We start from the raw sequence: 20,516 nt of genomic DNA on the forward strand, positions 1-20,516 counted from the left end.
TTAACAGAATATTCCGGGTACAATCGTTGCAACTCCCTTATAAGATCTCGATACCTCTCTTTCTTTTCATTCTCCTTGGTTATGATGTTTTTGTCAGCTGGTACCGAAAATTCGATAACAAACATGGTTCGCTTCTCGAAGTCAAGAAGAACCATGTCAGGCCTCGAGTGCGCAACAGAAACAATTGTCGAGAGTATAAAGTTCCAGTATATGTGGCACTTCGCATTCTCGACAATTGACTGAATTTCCCGAGGAGCATTTTGAGGAGCGATAGGAGCGATAGGATGCCGTAGAAGTGACAGAGATGGTAATAAAGCACTCTTTATTAGTATGTGAGCTAAATGCTCGGAGTGTGCATGGCACGCCCCGCAGCTATCATCGGGAATGCATTGGCTCAAAATGTGGCGACGATATATTAAGGTGGAAATGACACCGTCTTGGCATGCAAAAATGAAACCCTCCGTACCAGACTTCAATCCGGGCAATTTAAGGAAAGCAAATGTTAGCTCACAAGACATTGACTGATCAATGGGTCTCTTCCATTTGCAATTCTATGTGCTGTACCCAAAATAATCCTGCTGTGAAGACATTCAAGACTCAATATTCCGCGACCCCCTTGACGACGTGAGATGTACAGTCGCGGAACGGAAGACTTAAGATGCATGCTTTTGAGTATGTGCATAACCTTTCTTGTCCCGATATCAAGAGATCTAAGCTCGTTCTTCGTCCATGGAACTACTACAAATGAATACAGTAGTACCGGGACGGCAGGCATGTTCGTTTCAGATACTTTGTTCCTCGCCGACAGTTCGGAAGACCAAATCTGTCGGATGAGACGTTTGTATCTGCTGCGGAGAGTATCCTTTATAGATGTCACATCCTGAATGCGGCTCTGTGGCACGCCCAGGTATGTATAAGTCTCTCCAGCGCAAAGGTGTCGTATGGCGGTTCTATCAACGAGCTCAGGATCTTCAGGGATGTCATTTAGTTTTCCTCGCTTCGAATAAACCTTGGCGCATTTGTCTAACACAAATTCCATTCCAATTTCCTTAGTATATCGTTCGAAAATCCCCAGAGCTAGATGCAGTTGCTCTCTGTTTTTAGCATAGATCTTAAGATCGTCCATGTAAAATACATGCGTGACCTTGTACTTTTGATCTGCAGTTTTGCCGCACAAGTACCCGTCGGAATGGCGAGGTGCTAGAGATAGTAGCAATAATGTAAGGCCAAAGAGGAGTGGGCTCATGGTGTCGCCCTGAAAGACACCTCTCTGAATGGTGACCTTGTTAGTTGTCACACGATTTTTTCCAGATGAGATGGTAAATCTGGTTTTCCAAAGCGGCATTAATCTCTCTATGGACCCAACTATTTGCGGATGAACCTTTAAGATTTCCAAAAGACAGATGATAAGTCTATGGGATGTAGAATCGAAAGCTTTCCGATAATCAATCCAGGCCATCGATAGGTCACGCTGGTAGAATGCTTTATCTTTGCAGACACATCTATCGATGAGCAGGTTCTACCGACATCCGGCTACGCCTTTCTTTGAGCCTGGGTGTTCATACATTTCTTGCCACATAGGGTCAATTGCCCGAACAATCCTATCATTTAGGATAGCTGTGAATATATTATAAAGCGTGTTCAGACAAGTTATTGGCCTGTAATTCTTCAGGTCAGCTAAGTTGCCTATTTTCGGCAGAAGTATTGTGCGCCCTTCCACCAACCACTCTGGAATCGGCTCTTCCGACTTCCAATATTAGGTGAAAATACGAGCCAAATGCAGATGGGTAGAAGAAAAAAAAAAATATATATATATATATATATCTTGGACGAGCCCTCATTCGGTTCGATTTTGATTCCTCTAGAATCAAACCGAAGGGCCTATGACAAAGCCACCGAACGCGCCCTCGGGTTGCGGATAGATGGTCCCTGTACCAAGGGTTTCTGCTGAATATGGTTACAAAAATAAATAGGCAGTCGCGGATAATTGTCCAGAGGTGGTCCCGAAAGAATTAACCCCCAAGCAAATAGCCCGAACTTTTTTTTTACTCCAGGAATTTTTAAGATTTGCTTTTAGTTTTGCAATACGCATCATCTCTCTTTTCGAAAATTCAAACTATTTTGTTAAGCAATTATCTCTTTTGGTTAATAATTCAACGGTTTTGTTGAACATTCTTCTACCTAGACAGAATTTTCGTCTTTTTGGATAAAAAATCCATCTTAAAAAAAAACTCATCTTTTAATTTGAAAAATCTATTATTATATTTTTGACCCCGCATCACTTTTGGGTAAAGATTCTACTACTTACTAGAAAATTTAATTACTGTGAACCTCTGATATAGGGCCCCCTGATATAGTTCTTCCGACAATTTGAACCGCGCCGCAAGTAGGAGCAAAAGGAGATGCGGGGTGTGTGCAATCGTCACACAGCCGTGAACAAACAAAAGCATTTTCATCCGAAACGGCACTCTATCTGGCTAATTCCCCACCTCCTCCAGCCCCAAAACCCGTACAGCCTCAGGGTTTCACTGTATTTGGTTGAAAACTCTATTACTTTCTTGAAATTTAAAATATTTTCTTAAAAAGTCAGTTTTTTATTAAAAGTTCATTCATCTATTTGAAACGTCTACTATTATATTTTAGGTTCATAAATAATCCCTATCGCTCAAAATTTTAAATTTTTGTTTGGAAATTTAAATATCGAGTTCAACATTTCTCTTCTTGAATAGAAGCATCGTCCATTTGTATTGATGTTTTATCTTGTAGTACAACAGTCATTTTTGTTGTTGTTGAAAACTGATCTTTTATGTTTGATAGTTCATTCTTTTTCTTTGAGACGAACGTACTTTTGAAAAATTTGAATTCCTTTTCGTCCACTATTATATTTCTAGTTTAGACTTAATCTTTTTTAGTTAAAAATTCGACTATTTCATTGAAAATTTAATGCTTTTGTTGAAAATTATACTATTTTGTTAAAAGTTGATTTTTTCAGTCAAAAATTTAACTGCTTTGTTGAACATTCGTCCCTTTGCATTAAAAAAATCATATTTTAGTAGAAAAGTCATCTTTTTTGGTTAAAAATTCATGTTTGATAGTTTAGAGTGAATTCTTTTTTTTTAAGTCTACTATAGTATTTTAAGTTCAGATTTAATCTCCTTCTCAAAGTTTTATCTTTTTGGCTTAAAAATACAACTATTTGGTGGAAAATACAATTATTTTTGGTTAAATTTTAATCTTTTTTGTGTAAAGATTAGATTATTTGGTTAAAAATTCAACTTTTTCTTTGAAAATTTAAATATAAACAATCAAAATCGTAAAAAAAGGAAATTAAAATTCTTTAAAATCTGTTTCTTTCAATAAAAAAAATTAATTCTCAACTATAAAAGATGAATTTTGAACCCCATACTGGTATATGATGAAAGTTTCTGATGTGTCCCCCAAGGGTTTACACTTTCTCCTTGTGCCTCTTCCATATTCCTTTGCACACCCCTACACACTCACTTGGTGGTGGTGGGCGGGGGCTACAGGTCAAGGTGGATTCCGAACCACCAATAACAACGGCTTTAAGGGCATGTGGCACTTAAAAAATTATCGATTTTACCAGTTTTTGGTTCACCCGGCTTTTTTCCTAGAATAATGAATATTTTGCCTTAAAAATTTGAGACATGATAGTGAACATGCTAACGGACGTCCTTGTACACTGTTTTTGTGGGTTAATTCAAAATTTAAAAATTTTTTTAAAGAATAATTTGTGTTGTGCTTAGGAATTAGTATAAATTTTATCAGTGTTAGATTTCCGCGGATTTTTCCCTACAATAATAAAGATTTTGAAATTTCAGACTTGATAGTAAACATGCTAACGGACGTCCCCGCACACTTTTTTTAAAGGTATAATTGAAAAAAAAATTAATTTTGCTTAATTTTGCGTGTGTGTCTTTTTCGAGGTCATGTGTGTGACCGACAGCATCGGTATGGCGGAGATCTACATTATCAGCATGAAAGAGAGCTGAAAACCGATCCTAACCTCAAAATAGTGCGCATGCATAAAATTTCTATTTAGCACAATACAATATTTTTTGTTATTATCCCTCAAAAAATACAACGAAGTATCACATGTGCTAAGTGCTTAGAGAACCTTTTTTCTTTAGAGGTACCGGTGCCACGACTCTCTAGAGATGAACACCTCCCATCCAAAGTTGCGAGGCGAGAATCGAACTGCAAGCCGATAAAACGGAGTGGGTCCAAAGCTCACGCCCATATAAGTCCGGACATTTGAGTCCGGGGCAACCTGTATTGCTTTTTAAATCATCGAAATTTTGTATCTTCAATACAGGCAGGTCTCGAGTGTGTGATGAAGACTGCTGTCCGAGAATCGTAGTTCCAGAAAATGTTGTATAATTAATCATGGGTGCGTGAGCGGAAGTCCATAGCAGTGTAGTGAGCGCTGTTCGACCGTCGCCAACTCCACTTCGGCGCTTGCTTCACTAACACTGAGTTGAACTCCCGCTCTTACTCACACGTCTGTTTATACCGAGCTCATGAAGGGCCTAGCGTAAACATTTTATAATTCGGTAACTAAACTTTCAACTAATTTTTGGAAAGGGAATTTTCAATTTTCTTTCATTGTTATACATCTACATAAGTCCGGACACTTAAGGTGCTTCCCCAGACTTGAAAATTAGCCCATGCATTTACAAAGGACAGGATTTCTTTTCACACTTATGAATTTTTTTATCTCATATTTAAACCACATAATCTTAGTGGGTAAATACAATATCTAAAAGAGGGATTTTTCGAAAAATGGTCTGGTTTGCAATTCGCAGCCTTTTCTTCAGCAATTCCTTTTCCATAATTTTCAACAGAAAACTCGAAATTCATCATTTTTCTCTCTTGTTCCCTTGAAGCTTTGTTTCAGATACAGCTGCTTGCTTCACAATGAATGTGATGTTACTCAAGATTGATGCACTATTTTGTGTCAACCAAAATACTTACATTTTTAATCAAAGAGATTATTTAATATCAACTGAAGGGATGAAGCTCAAAACATGAATTTTCAAGAAAACAGTCCCTTATTCAACCAAATAATTAAATATTCAACCAAAAATATGCTACGTTAACCAATATGGCTTGCTTATTATAGGAATGATAAATTTTCAAACAAATAGTGCAAGTTTCTATACTAATTAAAAAGGATAATTTTTCAACCGAAAATGGTATAGTGAAATTTGTTGTAAAAAAGATTAATTTTTAAGTTAAAAAATACGAATTTGCACCAAAATATGTACTTTTCAGCAAAGTTGTGAAAACTATGAAGAAAAAAGGCAAATTATCTTCAAACGGGTTAAGTTTTCAACCAGAAAATTATTTCATTTTAAAACAAAATTTAATTTTCTACCAAGTAGTTAAATTTTCCAATGAATAGTTTTATTTTGAACTTAATAGTTGAATTTTTACCAAAATAGTTAAATTATCAAACAAACGTATAAATTTTCAACAACAAAGTTTACTTGCTACCAAACATTTTTATTCCTTACCAATTGTATATTTTTTTAAACCAAAAAGACGAAGCTTCAAAAAACCCAATTTATTTTGACAAGAGTTCAACAATTAACCAAATAGTTGAATTTTCAAATAAAAAGATGAATATATTCAACGAAAAAGGATTACGTAACCAAAAACCCGGGCTTGGATGCAAGTATCCTTCCCAAGAACAGAATATAGCTGACACAATTGAAACAATACATAATATTCAAATGTTTCGATGTTTTTTAAATTCCTGTAATTAAAATGTATTGAAAGAATTTATACGCTGAATATGTTATTAGTTATTATTTCGTAAGCACTGAGCCTTGAAAAAGTAATCAGAAAAGAAATGTAATATAATACTTGACAATGGAATATTGCCCGCTAAGAGTTTTGAAGAATAGATAAATTAAAATTCTAAGGGCTGAACATTGTTTTATTTCTAATTAAAAGAATTCAAAATAAAATAGAATTATTGAAAAGTGGAATTAAAAAAAACGAATTTAAATGCAAAAGGATTCAAATTTGACCATTTGAAATTAAAAATCTAATTGAATATTTCCAAGTGAAAGCATCCGCAATTGTAGAAATGTAAATTTGTATAAAATTGAGAAAATTGCGATTCAACTTGAAACATTTATTACCGACATTTTTGGAAATTCGAAATAAGGACACCTTCATTCTCCGAAGTTAAAATAACAAAAAACAGTCTTAATTGTAATCCTTGAAAATGGAATTATTCTAAAAGAATGTTCGAAATAAAAAGGACAGTTAAATGGAAAATATTTAAAAATTCATAAATGAAAAATGTTTAAAATGTCAATTGGACTGTTAGAAATTCCACAATTTCAATGGTAATTGAAAATTTCGAAGTTATAAATAGGGCCACTTTCATAATTTAACGCTTACCGTAAAACTTCAGAATTCTAAAATTGAAAACATTTAAAAATGAAGAAATTATTACATTTTTAAATAGCAAGTCTTTTAAATTGAGCTTTCAAGGTCAAACTTGTTGGAAAATTTGTCAAATAAAAAATTTTCCATTTAAAAGTACATACTTTCAATTTCAAACGTTTCTGTACAATAATTTGATTGTAAAGGTCTTTAATGTCTACATTGTCTATACAATACATAAACAAACTGTTGTCATCGGTGACAATGAAGGTGAATTTATTTGTTAATATTAGACAATTGTCTCTAATCAATGTTTACGGTGAATCATAATCATACTTTTGATTGATAATTGAACTAGTTTGGTAGAAAATTCAACTATTTCGTTCAAAATAAAACTATTCATTGGAAAATGTAACTACTTGGTAGAAAATTAGCTTTTTTCTTAAAATGATATTTTCTGATTGAAAATTCAGCCCTTTTAAAGATAACTCGCCTTTTTTCTTCATAGCTTTCACTATTTTGTTGAAAAAGTACATCAATATTGAGCAACATCACATTCATTGTGAAACAAGCAGCTGTAGCTGAAACAAAGATTCAAGGAAAAAGAGAGAAAAATGATAAATTTCGAGTTTTCGGTTGAAATTTATGGAAAAGGAATTACTGAAGAAAAGGCTGCGAATTGCATACCCTTCAAGTGTAATCTTGAAAATGAAATAACTTGCAATTACATATTTTTCCAATTCAAGAATACGCAGCATCTTTCTTCCATATTTTATGTCGTAGAATCTGAAGAGGGGATAAGTTACGAAAACTCTCAACAGAAATTGAACGGATTAACCGATTTTCTTCTTTCTTTTTTTCAATCTTCTCGTCGTTATCTGATGCATCTAATGCCAAATATTGAAATTAAATTCCTTAATATTTTAATCATTCTTAATTTCTCTCAACCAGCTCTTATCTCTAACAATAGGAAGGTTGAGTGAGGCAGGACAGGCAATCAAATCCTGAGCTCTATCCTGAGTTTTTCGAAAACCCAGGATCGAGAAAACCCAGGTCGAAAAAATAACACTCTAGTTTCATTCGGAAACGAGCGCCCAGAATTTCTTTCACCATGGGTACATTGATGGTGGCCGTTTGCTACTTCCCAGGCGCACAAAATATGAGATCAAAAAATTCATAATTGTGGAAAAAATCCTGTAATTTGTAAATTCATAGGCTAATTTTCAAGCCTGAGGAAGCACCTTAAGGCTGCGACACTATAGTTCTACCAAAAAAGGTGAATTGTCCAACCCAGAGAATTACAAGACAATGATTTGTTTGAAAATGCTGTATAAGATCTTCATAGCGATCTCAGACAACAGGATTGTTCCAAGAATTTAGTCTGCGTGAAGAGGGAAGTGCGAACAACGTGACTTGAATCAAGATATATCAGGCTACTACCGGAAAGCTTTCGATTCAATCTCTCATAGACTTATCATCTATCCGTTGAGAAGCTTGAAAGCTCATCCACCCATAGTAAGGTGCATAGAGAGATTGATGCTCCTCTGGAAAACTACATTTACTATCTCATCTTGAAATTATCATGTCACAACGAACAACGTAAGCTTCTAGAGGGGCGGTTTTCAGGACAATTCCATGAGCAATCTGCCCTTTTGCAACGACACTAACCGTCGTGAGCATAAAGTCACTCATGTATTTTATATAGATAACCTGAAGATTTATGCTTCAGGTGCAAGCAAAATTCAAATTGCTTTAAATATCATCAAGTAGTATACAGAAGAGATTGCCCTAGTAGCACGGAACATTCCGCTGGAAGTTTCGAAGAATGAATTATCATTATTGTTATTATTATAAATGAATATTCGATAAACCGTAAGTGATAGGTCAAAATTAATGTCAGTTTATGATATAGATATTACAATGTAGTATATACGGTACTCCAAACTAAAAAATGACATCTATTTTTACCTATCTCTTGCGGTTTACGAGATAATTGCTATTAAAAATAACAATAAGGGAAGGTTCCCCTCAGGTCCCAGTGGAACGTTCCTGAAACGTTCCCAAGCGGCGGACATTTTACACGCTCTGGGAACGTTCTGTGCTATCAGGGTAGTATGGATTTTGGATTGGACAAGTGTGCCAAAATTTATCTGAAGTAAGGAAGGATTATTGGCGTTACTGAGGACCTTGAGCTTGTAGATATAAGTGTTATTAGACATCCTGACACTGGAGAAACTTATACACGCCTAGGCGTGCCTGAAAACCACATTTCGGACGCAACATCAGTGAAGGAGACTCCCCGAAGCAGATACAAACATCTTGTTCGGCAGATTTGGTCTTCAAATCTGTCGGCGCTGAGCAAGTTATCTGCGACTAACATGCTTGACATCCCGGCTCTACTATTCTCGTTTGGGTGGTTCCATGGACAAAGAATGAACTTATGACCCTTGATATTGCCACGCGTAAGATCATGCATATGCATAAGAGCTTGAATATCATTTTGTCCTCTGCGAGATTATACATCTTACACCATCAAGGAGGACGCGGACTTCTGAATCTCCAATGTCTTTAAAACCGTATTGTTCCGAGTATTGCTCTGAGTGTTCCAAAGTAAAAGAAAGTTTAGATTTGCTTGCGCCAGTAGCACAGATCATCAAGTCATCCATATTTACGAGGAAAACTTAATGACCTCCCCCAAAGACACTGATCTCATCGATGAATGCACTATACGATATCTTGACGCTAAAGAGGCCTATACACACCTGAGCACTGTCGGCGAGGGACAAAGTATCTGCAACAAACATGATTGCCGTCTCGATAGTACTCTATTCATTTGGAGTAGTTTGATAGACGACGGACGAGCTCAGATCCCTTGATATCGGTTCACGAAAAGTTATACGCATGCACAAAAGCTTACCCTTTTAATTTGAGAGTTCCGTGACTTTACATCTCGCGCCGTCAAGGTGGTTGCGGAATACTTAATTCGGAATGTCTTCACAATAGGATTATCCTAAGTAGTGTACATACACACGCAAATGGACGAGACACTCTTCTTAAAATTGCCAACAACACGAAGAAGACGAAAAAGGAGCGTTTCCGTACAAAGCAGCGGAGGAGGCAGCTGCAACACTTGGCCTTGATTTCAATATCAAGAGAGAGCAAAATGCATCAAACATTACCCGTTTCGAGTACTCACTCCTGAATTCCCTAATCAAGAAAGCACAGGAGAAAAACTTCTGTGAACAGCTTTTCGATAAGAGGATACATGGTATCACAGAAATATAAAGGATCAGTCGATATCGTATAATCTAACGTTTTCTTGCCTTAAATCACCCGTATTGAAGTCGGACATGGAGATTTTCCGTTTTGGCGTGTCAAGACAGTGTAATTTCAACTTTAGCATACCACTGCCACATATCAAACAGAGACATTTCCAATTATAGCTACAGAGTGTCATGCACATCCTGAGAACCTAGAACATATACATTGTTGTCCAACTCATGCGGGAGCGACGTATATGCGAAGGCGACGGTTATACTCGGAATATTATGTTAAGCTAGACGTCCTAATCATCGGTGCTCTTGGAGATGCCAAGCTTTTACTGTTTAATAACCTGAAAAGCATCTCTGTGGGTCTAAGAAATGCTAAGACACTTGCGGACAAGATGTAATTTTGTAGAATGGCACCTGCTCCCACTATATGAATACCTGACATTTTTAGTGGGTTGCCATTCTCTATTTATCACTGATATAAATTAAAAGTTTCTATATATTTTCAAATACACAATAATTCGTGGTAAAAGAAAACGCCGACATTAGCTTTTTCTAGTTAGTGGAAATACGACAGGTCTCAATCGTAAGTTTGAAACTTATCAAACTTCCCGCATTATTGTGCAGCTAGAAGCAAAATATTCTGTGTGTTTTTATACCTCCTATTACTTCAATATTTCAAACACACAAGAACTTGTAGTTTATATATACAAAATCAGTTGTGATTGCGGAAAAACTGTAAGTAGTTTCACTTTTCGGCCAGAAAGACTGTTAACGCCATCTGGTTTTTACATTTCAGATAATCGTATTCTGAACTAAAGCCGATGCAGGGGTCAGGAATTAATAATTCACGTACCTGAGAATCATGGTCTTCCTTTTGATGAGCTTGCCTCCAGGCAACTGCATCTTTCACGTCATCTCGTATTTTTTCCAACTGATCATCAATGGGTGGAAAGTGAAATTCTGTTGTAAGCTGACATATAGAACATAATTCTGCAATGTAGAGAAAAACTTGCCATTATTATTTGAAGTGTATTATTCTAATTATTATTGCAAATGAGCAAGGTCATCTAGATCCCATAGCACTGAGGTTATCTAATGTAACCTACTGTTACCTTCAATGTTCTAGTATCCATGAACCCAGCTTAAGTTGAACCAGTTTTTACCGTACACTTCAAGAAGCTCTTGTAGGCAACTCCAAGCGCGTCTGGGTGCAAACTGTCGTACCAAAAATAAAATTAGTAACTACATACTTCACCAAAAAGGGTTGCGAATTTCTTTGTGTTTCTAATATTGTTTAATATTATTCTGTAAAGAAATCGGAACATTTTTTTCCCATACTTTTGATAATTTTGTAAAAGTAATTTGCCGTATCTATATCAGACAAGCATGGATGTCGTAACTGCATAAATGCGAATGCGCATGCATACCTGTGTGGTTATCACCTTCTGAACAAAGAGCGACTAAAGAGATACGATGATCTGAGATCAGCTATCAGGACTTAGTTGGCATGCCACAGCACCATTTTCAGAAAGAAGGTTATGTCACACGTTATTTCATAATTTAAGAGTCCTTTCTAACACTAGATGACTGTCTTTATTAATTTTACATATTTCATTGTACATATGTTTAATTTTTTAAGTTTTTCTTTCAATTTCCTGTAGTTATGACAGTGTTTGCTGCCATCGCAACCAGTCTACTTGTCGTAAATACAATTTCACAACGAAAAAAAGAAAAAACCACATTCTTCTTTTAATTTTTTTTTAGTTTAGCATTTACTAACCTTAAAAAAGTAACATTGCTGCTTAATCTTTATTAGTTTGAATGCTACATGTAAACAAAAACTTGGTAATTTTTTCTCCAAATTTGTTGCTATGTAGTTACTACTTTTCTTTTTGGAACGGCAGTAAACTTCCGATCAAAAAGCTTTCAAAGCAGCTTGAAGATCGAAGCCTATCTAAATCTGGTGGTTAACAAACTCGCGTTTGTAAATAAATTGCTTCTCATATGTTCATCATGCCAGTCCTCCCTTATCAGGTTATCCATGGGTAAAATTTTCAAAACATTGTACATTATTTTATCAAATATAAAAATTTCAAACCTCTAGTAATTCCAGAGAAGCTTCCCAAGTTGCTGTCACTTAAAAGTACCACTCCACATAAATCATTTGAATATAATCCTAGGGCAGTTTGTAGTCGTTGTGGTGTCGGATCGATGCTTAAATTTTTTTTAAATTCACGATTTAATATAAAAATAAACTGATATAGTGATCATATGATGTACAACTAAAAAAGTACTTACCCACTGTCGCCGCGTTTAGTTCTACAAAAGTCCAAAACATCCCCAGTTAGTATACGAATATTATGCATCTGTTTCATTTGAGATCCTAAATGTATCGTGAAACTTTCTTCTAATTGCGGAAAATCAGTAGAACTTTTTTCATCACTTCTCACGAAATTCTCCAGCCCAGGACGAATAGTCGAAACGGGCACCATAGGCGACTCTCTAATAATACATATAGAATTTCATATAAGAAAGAAATTTACAAATTCGAACATCATGCCATATTAATTCAGGAACGACTGTTTAAGATCTGAAAACCCTGTGTAAAAAAACATACACTGGACTAGACAGCATACTCGTCTGCTGTTCTTCCAACAATCTCATAATCCAATTTCGATATTGTCTTCTCTGTTCAAGTTTCAAAGCATCAACTCTAGATCCCCAGTGGCCTTGCAATAAGCTCATCTCTTCAAAATGCCTACCAGCCATTTCACTTATTGACTTTTCTGTTGATCCAGTTTCCAAGGTTTCCACAGCCAGACGCATCTCTTCCGTCTGCCTGAAAAGATACAATTGTTATAATGTTATTATAGTTTACTTAGATATATGAAACTTCATGTGAAAAATCCTTTTTATCCTGTTTTTATATGTAAAAATAATATTTTTAGTTTTTTTCATTAAAAAGAACTATATAGGCCTTAGCACACTATAATGGAGAGATATTTTAAACTACTAATTGTACATAATAATGCAGATAGAATAAAAAATCTCGACCTAACCTGAAGGACACTTCATATGTATTTAATTTTCGGTTTCGAACATGACTTTAAGATAGATAATTCACCTACAGAATCAAAAAAACTTGATCAATAGGAATTCAAATGTGAATTATTCCAATTTTTAAAATGAAAGCTAAAACGAGCACATTCTTAAACTATCTCGTGTTTGAATGTTTAATGCCACGAAGTAATTGTAAGCAGACCAAACTGCGTGTTACGAAAACGTATCAAATTTTTGGGGAATAGTTGCGGGCCTCCCCCGGTCTTTTACATGACTTGTGATAGGAATATCTGCGAGAGTCATGAAGTTATACGAAGTACTCTCGGAAAAATCCGAGACTGGCCAAGAGTTAGCCACTATTTTGGGGTTAAATTTGAATGACACTCGTCTCTCTGCCAATGTCGCTCTCGCAGATATTTCACTCACAATTCATGGGAATCCCCCCTCCTATTCCCCAAAAAACTTCCACAATTTCCCACCGCAAATTCTTGGCGATGGTTCTTCTTACTATTTCTTCGCAGGAGATGTACACTGTACAGAAAATTTAATATACGTGATTGGGAACAACTTCCGATACATGTGCATTAAAATTCGATCAGATTTTTTCTAATAGTAATGGATTAACAATTTTTCAATTTGAAAGAGCATTGAAATAATAAAACTGATTTACTTGCGAGTCAACTGCTCCTGAGCAGCATCCCTCATCTGAATGACTTCTGTCACATCTTTTCCGTATTTATGCTCAGTCTGTAAAATAGGTTCCAACGACGGTGAATGCACTAATCTATGATAAGCAGCTGCAAATAACTCTTCATCTGTTGTTCCTAGGGGCTCAGCATATTCCACTGTTTTTTGTTTGTACATTTTCTCCCAATTCTTAATAATATCTTCGACATCCAAATCGCCCTGGACTGCAGCATCAATGCATTTTTCTGACTTTTCATCATGGAATTTCATTGTCAATTGTTTGACAGCACTTTCAATGGATTCGAACAAGTCATTTTCAATATAACAAGGCAATTTAAATGCTAACATGGTACGATGCACAAGTTCCTTTATCGATCCTTGATAAGGAATTTGCAATGAAATCTCCAGTTTGTACTCCTGGGCTGTAGTGCATGTCGGAAATTTAAAAACAAAGATTTCTTTAACGTAATCTTCTTCCATGGTTTTTATAACATTTTTGTTGATTCTTTCACTATTTTGTTTTAAAAGTTATTTTCGTGAAGTTTAGAATCTGAAAAGCAGCAGAATTTTTTATTAAATTTAAGAAGATTCGCTGGGCCGTCGACCCTGTCTGCGTTAGTTACATAAGGGAGACCACCGTCAAGTATATCATGATCTTACAGTAGATAATCATTATTTAAAATACTTAGGTACAATATGTCACCCGCGAGCATAGCCCGTGGTAACAGTTAACAGTGGCGGCCACGTCGAAGCAGGTTAAAACATGACTGACTGCGAAATTTGGTGATAATTCATGCCCGCATTTACATTTTATGAGGCGACTTGTAAAGACACAATCAAACTTATGTACTGCACTTATCAATATTAATTTTGAGCCCAGGTTATGTAAGTGGTCGCAGCGGGATATCCGAGTACTCTTTTCCGAGGGGCTAATCACTCTCAAATCAGTGTAAACGTTAAAACTTAACGTCCACCTTACTCACGTTTTTGACATTAAAAAGAACGTACGCGTCTTATTCGCTTTAACTGAAACCGTCATACTACAAGTTACGTAAACTCATAGTACGAATACAGTGATAGCACTATGCAGCAATCTGACTTCTAGCGGACGCTCCTTATGAGCGCTATTTACACTAACCGCAGTAACCGCGCGCAGTGACTCTATTCTAGTCCTTATACGAGTCCTTATATATTTATTATTTCGTATGTTTGAGAAATTATTTGAGTTTGATTTCCTATTATTACTTTCGTCAAGATTTTCGTGTACGGAATTTCGAAATTCTTCATAGCTCAGAATTTAGGTCTTTTTTTTGAGATTTTTTTTTGTGCGCTATATAAAATTTTTGGGCTCTTACTTTCTTCAAAAAATTTGTTTTCTTGTGGAGGTGCTACATTACATAAACATCAATTGTTCAATTGGAGTAATCAAATTTTCAGTGAAAGAAAAATTTTCATAATAAAGAAAACCAATATTAAAAAAGCAGTTACATTTTTAAACAGTTATAAATAAAATGATCAATTTGTAACTAGAATAATAATATTTTCGACGAGAAAATAAATTTTCAACTGGGAAGTTGATTTCTACTAAAAAAGGTGAATTTACATTAAAAATGATAAATTGTCAACAAAAAATTTGATAATTAAATAACTAAATAATTAACCAAACTAATACGTAATTTACTCGATTGCAATGTGAAAATTTATTTTAAAAATTTTCAATTTTTTTAAATTTGAATGTTAAGTAAGAAAAAAGTAGCGCGAGAAGGTCAAAGGCATCAGAAGAAAAAAAACTACAAATTGTGAGGAAATGAAATACACTTCCGGCACCAAAAATAAAACTCAGGACGATTCCTGAATTTTCCATTAATTCCAGTGATTCGAGAGTGATTTGCCCCTCGCTCTTTACTTCTTCCAAGGTTCAGGAGCACAGTTTTAATTGCATAGATCGGAGCACCCCGCTGCGCTGTGACCACACCTACACAACGAAGAACTTATCTTAAAATTATAATTTATACGTACCAGTTAAATGAAGGTATTATTTATTCAATTTTTGCATTATTGTATTCAAACAAATTATTCAATTATTTTAAGCCCTAAGTGCAACTTTGTACTGTATAAAGTAAGAGAAATAACATTTTGACTAATGATGCGATTTTTTTTTCACTGAGCTGTTAAGTGTTGAAGTGAGTCTCTTAAGTGTCACCATTCCAAGCGTGACTCTGTCACGCTTGGAATTCTCCACTGCAAGGGTGTTTCGCGGGAGGAGTTATGGGCGAGCGCAGAAGCTCGTCCTCGTCAAGGATGATGACATCGTCATCGCTCTCCTCGACACGAAACCGCTTGCATAGAGATGGCATACCCGGTTGCGCCGGGGCGTCCGGAGCTACGAAGCCGAGACGAGAGGATCTGGTTTTTCCAAGAGCTTACCGACCCAGAAGAGAAGAGAGTGATAGGAAAGCGGTCGAGGCCGGGCTACAGAGAGCTTACTGTCCCTGAAGTAAGAAAATATTTCCTGGCGAGGCTGCAGAGAGCTTACCGACCATTAGAGAGAGGGAGAGGAAGAGAGAGTTGGAGGATAGAAGGATTGTGTAAGAGTAAGGAAAGAGAGAGAAAGGCGGCATTTAATTTTGGAATTCGATAGCACTCTTTATTCTCAAAAAAATGGTACCAGTACCGAAAGCTACCAAGGGACTGAGGTTACCCAGGTGGAAACCCGAATAACTGTTTGTACTTTCGCTTGTATGCGCCCACTTTTATTTCCGCCAGCCGAGAGGCGACCCGGTCGGTGATTGGTCCGGTCCTCTCAGCCACTCGCGTCGCTGATGGAGGGGCGTAGCGGCTACCCCGTTCATCCCTACTCTATGCAAAGTTGAGCGCGCAGCTCAACTCTGAATCTCGCGACAAAATGGCGCGTGGTGCGAAATTTGAATAAAATTCTTGCGTCGTATAAAATAATACCTAATTCCAAGGCGAAAATACCTAATATAAAATGAACAAAATGTCCAAATACTTAAAACTAAAGTCAGTTTAACATAAAATTATGGATACAAAATCCGAAATACAAAAGTAAAATATAGAAGTAAGATACAGAAAATACTAAAGTAAAGAAAATATCAATAATACGCGTGAAGACTAACGTGTAGGCAGGAGAAAAATTAATAAAATTTACAAAAAATAAAATTCATGTAAAATTGATATTATAAGCTTTGATGAATAAAATAAAATAGATTGAAACACATTAATACAAGTAGGATATACAAAAATAGGAAAAAGAGAAATACATAAAATATATACATAGGCTTATTATTTCGGTGTTCTCTAACCCTGATTAATAGAACATAATAAAAAAAAGAAGCGGGATTTTAATATTTCGTATCAAATACACGTTAGGTTGGCGACCGTTCGTCGCTTTCCCGGCTACAAGAAAGAGAGAGAGAAAAGAGAGAGAGGAATGACGCGGCATGAGTCATGCTTACAAGCCTGGCGCGTGACGGGGAAGCCTTCCGTCGCAGATGCGCCAGGTGTGCGTTTATGACTCTATTCCTTCCATGCTATTATGACTCATGGAGAGAAAGTAAGTTCGTCCGATTGCTACTCTAAAGCAAATTAACCCGGACGATTTTCCCAGCCTGGGTTTACGTTTTATAAACACAAGACGGGGAATCATTCCTCGCAAATTGGTTTAGAGTGGTTCTCAAACTATGGAACCATAACAAATCAATGAGGTTACGTTGCAAAAAAGCGAGCAAAGACCACCTGTAAAATAAAATACGACGAATACGTCACGAAGCAGCATCAAAAGAATAGTTTTCTTCTCATTAAAAAACATAGACCATATTCGCACACGAATATTCCTAGCACAGGGTAACCAAAAACATAATAAAAAGCTCATTTTTTAATTTTGAGCAAAAAAGCCTAAAAAAGTTAAATACTACGAAGAGGTTAACAAGCATTGTTAAAAAAAACAATTATTAATTGTTTAAACAATGACATAGAGTTTTTAGCAAAAGTCACGACTCCTCGAACATCGTCAATATTATGTTTAATTCAGAAAATACGATTTTAAAATCATTTTTATTAAAAAATTATTGTTTACTTTCTATACACTATACAATCGGAAGAGTAATTTGATCTGTTTCAATTTATATATTATTTAAGTTTTCGAACAAAAATTACTGGAGCAAATAAAAATTGTTGAATCAAATAGAAATTTGTTAAACAGCAGAAGGAAAGTATAAAAGTCATGTAAGTATTTAACAGTTAGTAGTATAGGATACCAATTTGAGAAAAACGTGGACTAAAATGGAGCAACTTTCGATCAAACGCTGAAGTGTCAATCAAATTTTTCGAATATCTAAAATTTTCTAATGTTAAATTTTAGGATTTTCAAGTGCCCAATTTTAAAATCGGAACTTAAAAAAACGTTTGAAGTCCTGATGAAAACTCGATTGATTCTTGTGCAGAATGTTCTCATGATAATAAGCAATTAATCTGTAATGTGACATTACACCTACAAGATAAGCGTAATTATTAATTAATATAAAACAGAAAATACAATTGACGAAAAGTTATACATGCATACGAATGAAGTATAGAGCGAAAAAGTTTGAGCTTTTTGACATTACATCTGAAATTTTTGGTTCTACACCGCGGATAGGCCCCCGATAGACCCCATAATACATACTTTTTCGGGTTTAGTCTCTATCGATGCAAATACTCCCACAGATTGATCCCGGATAGACAGAAAGAGATGCCTTTTTCGACATTGCAGCTGAAATGAATGCCTGGTTCCACGTCTCCATTAGGTCTCCGATATTCCCGACAAAACATACTTTCTAGGACTTGGTGTCTTTATTTTTGTAATCACTCCCAGATTAGTTCCTGATAGACCCGGACTGACAACCTTTTTAACTTTGCAAGGAATCTAATTCAGATTTTCTGTCCCGGATAATTCCAGGACAGACCAGATAGACGAACTTTTTGAATTCATAGGAAATCAATTTCTAGTGCCATGTTCCGGATAGGTCCCGGAAAGAAACAGATAGATTGATACTTATTGAGATTTTGAACCTGATTGCTCCCAGAGAGACCCGGATAGACGCTAGTTAGGATATATAGGAAATCAATTTCTGTATTCGTGTTTCGGAAATGATTCGCATATACACGGATAGAAAGACAATGTCGCCTATTGCAAAATACATTACTGAATACCTTTTTCCTATAGATCCCTGATAGTCCAGAATGATTTTAAAATAGAAAATAATTAACCGAATGGAGCCCGGATATAACCGTATAAGAGTTCTATCCGGTTTCAATCAGGGCCTTATCTGGTTTGAATCGGATCTTATCCGGCATTTTAAGCAGGGATTATTTTTTTAACAGTAAACTCCCAGTAATGTCCCGGATAGAAACGTATAGACGCTTCTTTTGAGTTTAGAAGAAATCAATTTTTGATTTCGTATCCCAAATAGTTCCTGGCTTGACCTGGATAAACATACACTGTAAAACTTGTTTCCTTTTTCAATGGTAAACTCCAAGATAGGTCCCGCTTAGACCCAGATAAAAAATATGTTTGCTGCGCGGGCACATTCTGATTGCGCGCTGCGCGCGCGCGGCACTTCGAGCTCGTTTTCGTACGTCTCAAAGCACCTAAAACAACGCTTTAAACTTATGGAACTCTTCAAAGAACAAGATTGTATATTTTTGAAAATGATCCAACTTTTGGAACTTTTATCTAATTAAGGAATTTCACGATAATAGTTTCGAAAAACATATATTTTATATGTAGTAGAAATTTGCATTGATATTTCTTAACCTAATACAAATTCTGTTTTGCTTTTTTCGAAAATTTTCAAAACGTTGTAAAGCATATAACTTTTTGATGTTTTATTGAATTTAAAAATTTCATCATGATGATTTGCAATCCTTTTGATGCGTACCAGAAAATTTGACAATAATTTCTGAAACTCATAAAAAAAATTTATTCAAATTTTGAAAGAGCTCAAATTTTGTGAATTTTTGTCTAATCGAAAAATGTAACTGACATATTTTTAAAATATATTTGATATCTGTTGATGAATTTTATTGAAATTTCCTAATCTTTTAGAACAATATTTTTTTCTATTTTTCTGAACATTTTCAAAATTTTCAAAAGTATATAACTTTTCTAATTTTCATTGAAATTGAACATTTTACTTGGATAATTTGCAAGTCTTCTACCCATCTAGAAAAAGCTTTGACAACAAATTTTTAATTTGAAAAAAAAATTTCTTTCAAATCTTAAAAATGCTCTAAATTCTTTAATTTTAGTTGGAAATATCTGATTAACGAACTTGACCTTCATTTTGGGAACCTTGAGAAGTGTATCAAAGGCTAACTTGATTGAACAAATCCTTTAAACGTTAGCGCGGCTACAACATTCAGGTAAACATACAAACAGACATACAGACAGGCATACAGAAACAGATCAAATGTTACGATTTTTGGATTCTTTGAGTGCCGAAACGCAAAGATTCGTTAAAAAATAGAGACCGAAAATTTGGACGAACAAATTACACTCTCATGAATTAGAATGTAACAAAATTATTTTTGTTTTCGTGTCCCAAATAGGTCCCGGATATACCCGGGTAGCTGATCATTTTGACTTGGATCAAATTAATTTCTGGTACCGCTTCGAGGATCGATACCGGAGACCCAGATAGATGGTCACTTTAGCATTTACTAAAATACAGGATTGATCAGGTCTCCCTTATAAAACCCAGATAGATCCGCAAACTTCCGGATTGTAAATAATTTCGCATATAAAGCCCGGATAGACTCTTATACAAGACATATCCGGCTTCTATCAGGGTCGTATCGGGTCAGGATCGCTAGTAAAGCTCTAACGAAAAGCTAATTCTAAAATTTTAAGCTAAAGGATCGGAAAAAATTAACTGCGGGAAGGTTACAAAGAAGCGTAGAAAAACCCTGTTGGTGTCCAATTGAAAACAAAGAGCACATTCGTACATAAACACTCTTAACTTAGGATGGCCTAAGAAGCTCTAATAAAACCTCATTTTTAAATTATATATATTAAATTAA

At 35.5% G+C, this 20,516-nt stretch overlaps 1 protein-coding gene across 3 annotated transcripts in view; it reads right to left on the reverse strand.

Moving 5' to 3' along the window:
• LOC117172181 (protein C12orf4 homolog) overlaps nt 1–20,516 on the reverse strand; it is a 134,154-nt gene that overhangs the window by 82,451 nt on the left and 31,187 nt on the right. For all 3 annotated transcript variants that reach the window (XM_033360013.1, XM_033360015.1, XM_033360014.1), the window contains exons 2-6: nt 13,420–13,986; nt 12,307–12,528; nt 11,988–12,191; nt 11,788–11,903; nt 10,543–10,679 (exon numbers count right to left, since the gene is read on the reverse strand). In XM_033360013.1, the coding sequence (XP_033215904.1) occupies nt 10,543–10,679; nt 11,788–11,903; nt 11,988–12,191; nt 12,307–12,528; nt 13,420–13,916 (1,176 nt within the window). In that variant the 5' untranslated portion in view covers nt 13,917–13,986. The remainder of the gene's footprint in view (nt 1–10,542; nt 10,680–11,787; nt 11,904–11,987; nt 12,192–12,306; nt 12,529–13,419; nt 13,987–20,516) is intronic.

The sequence above is a fragment of the Belonocnema kinseyi genome, chromosome 4 (genome assembly GCF_010883055.1).
Source record: "Belonocnema kinseyi isolate 2016_QV_RU_SX_M_011 chromosome 4, B_treatae_v1, whole genome shotgun sequence".
NCBI classification, from domain to species: Eukaryota; Metazoa; Arthropoda; class Insecta; order Hymenoptera; family Cynipidae; genus Belonocnema; species Belonocnema kinseyi.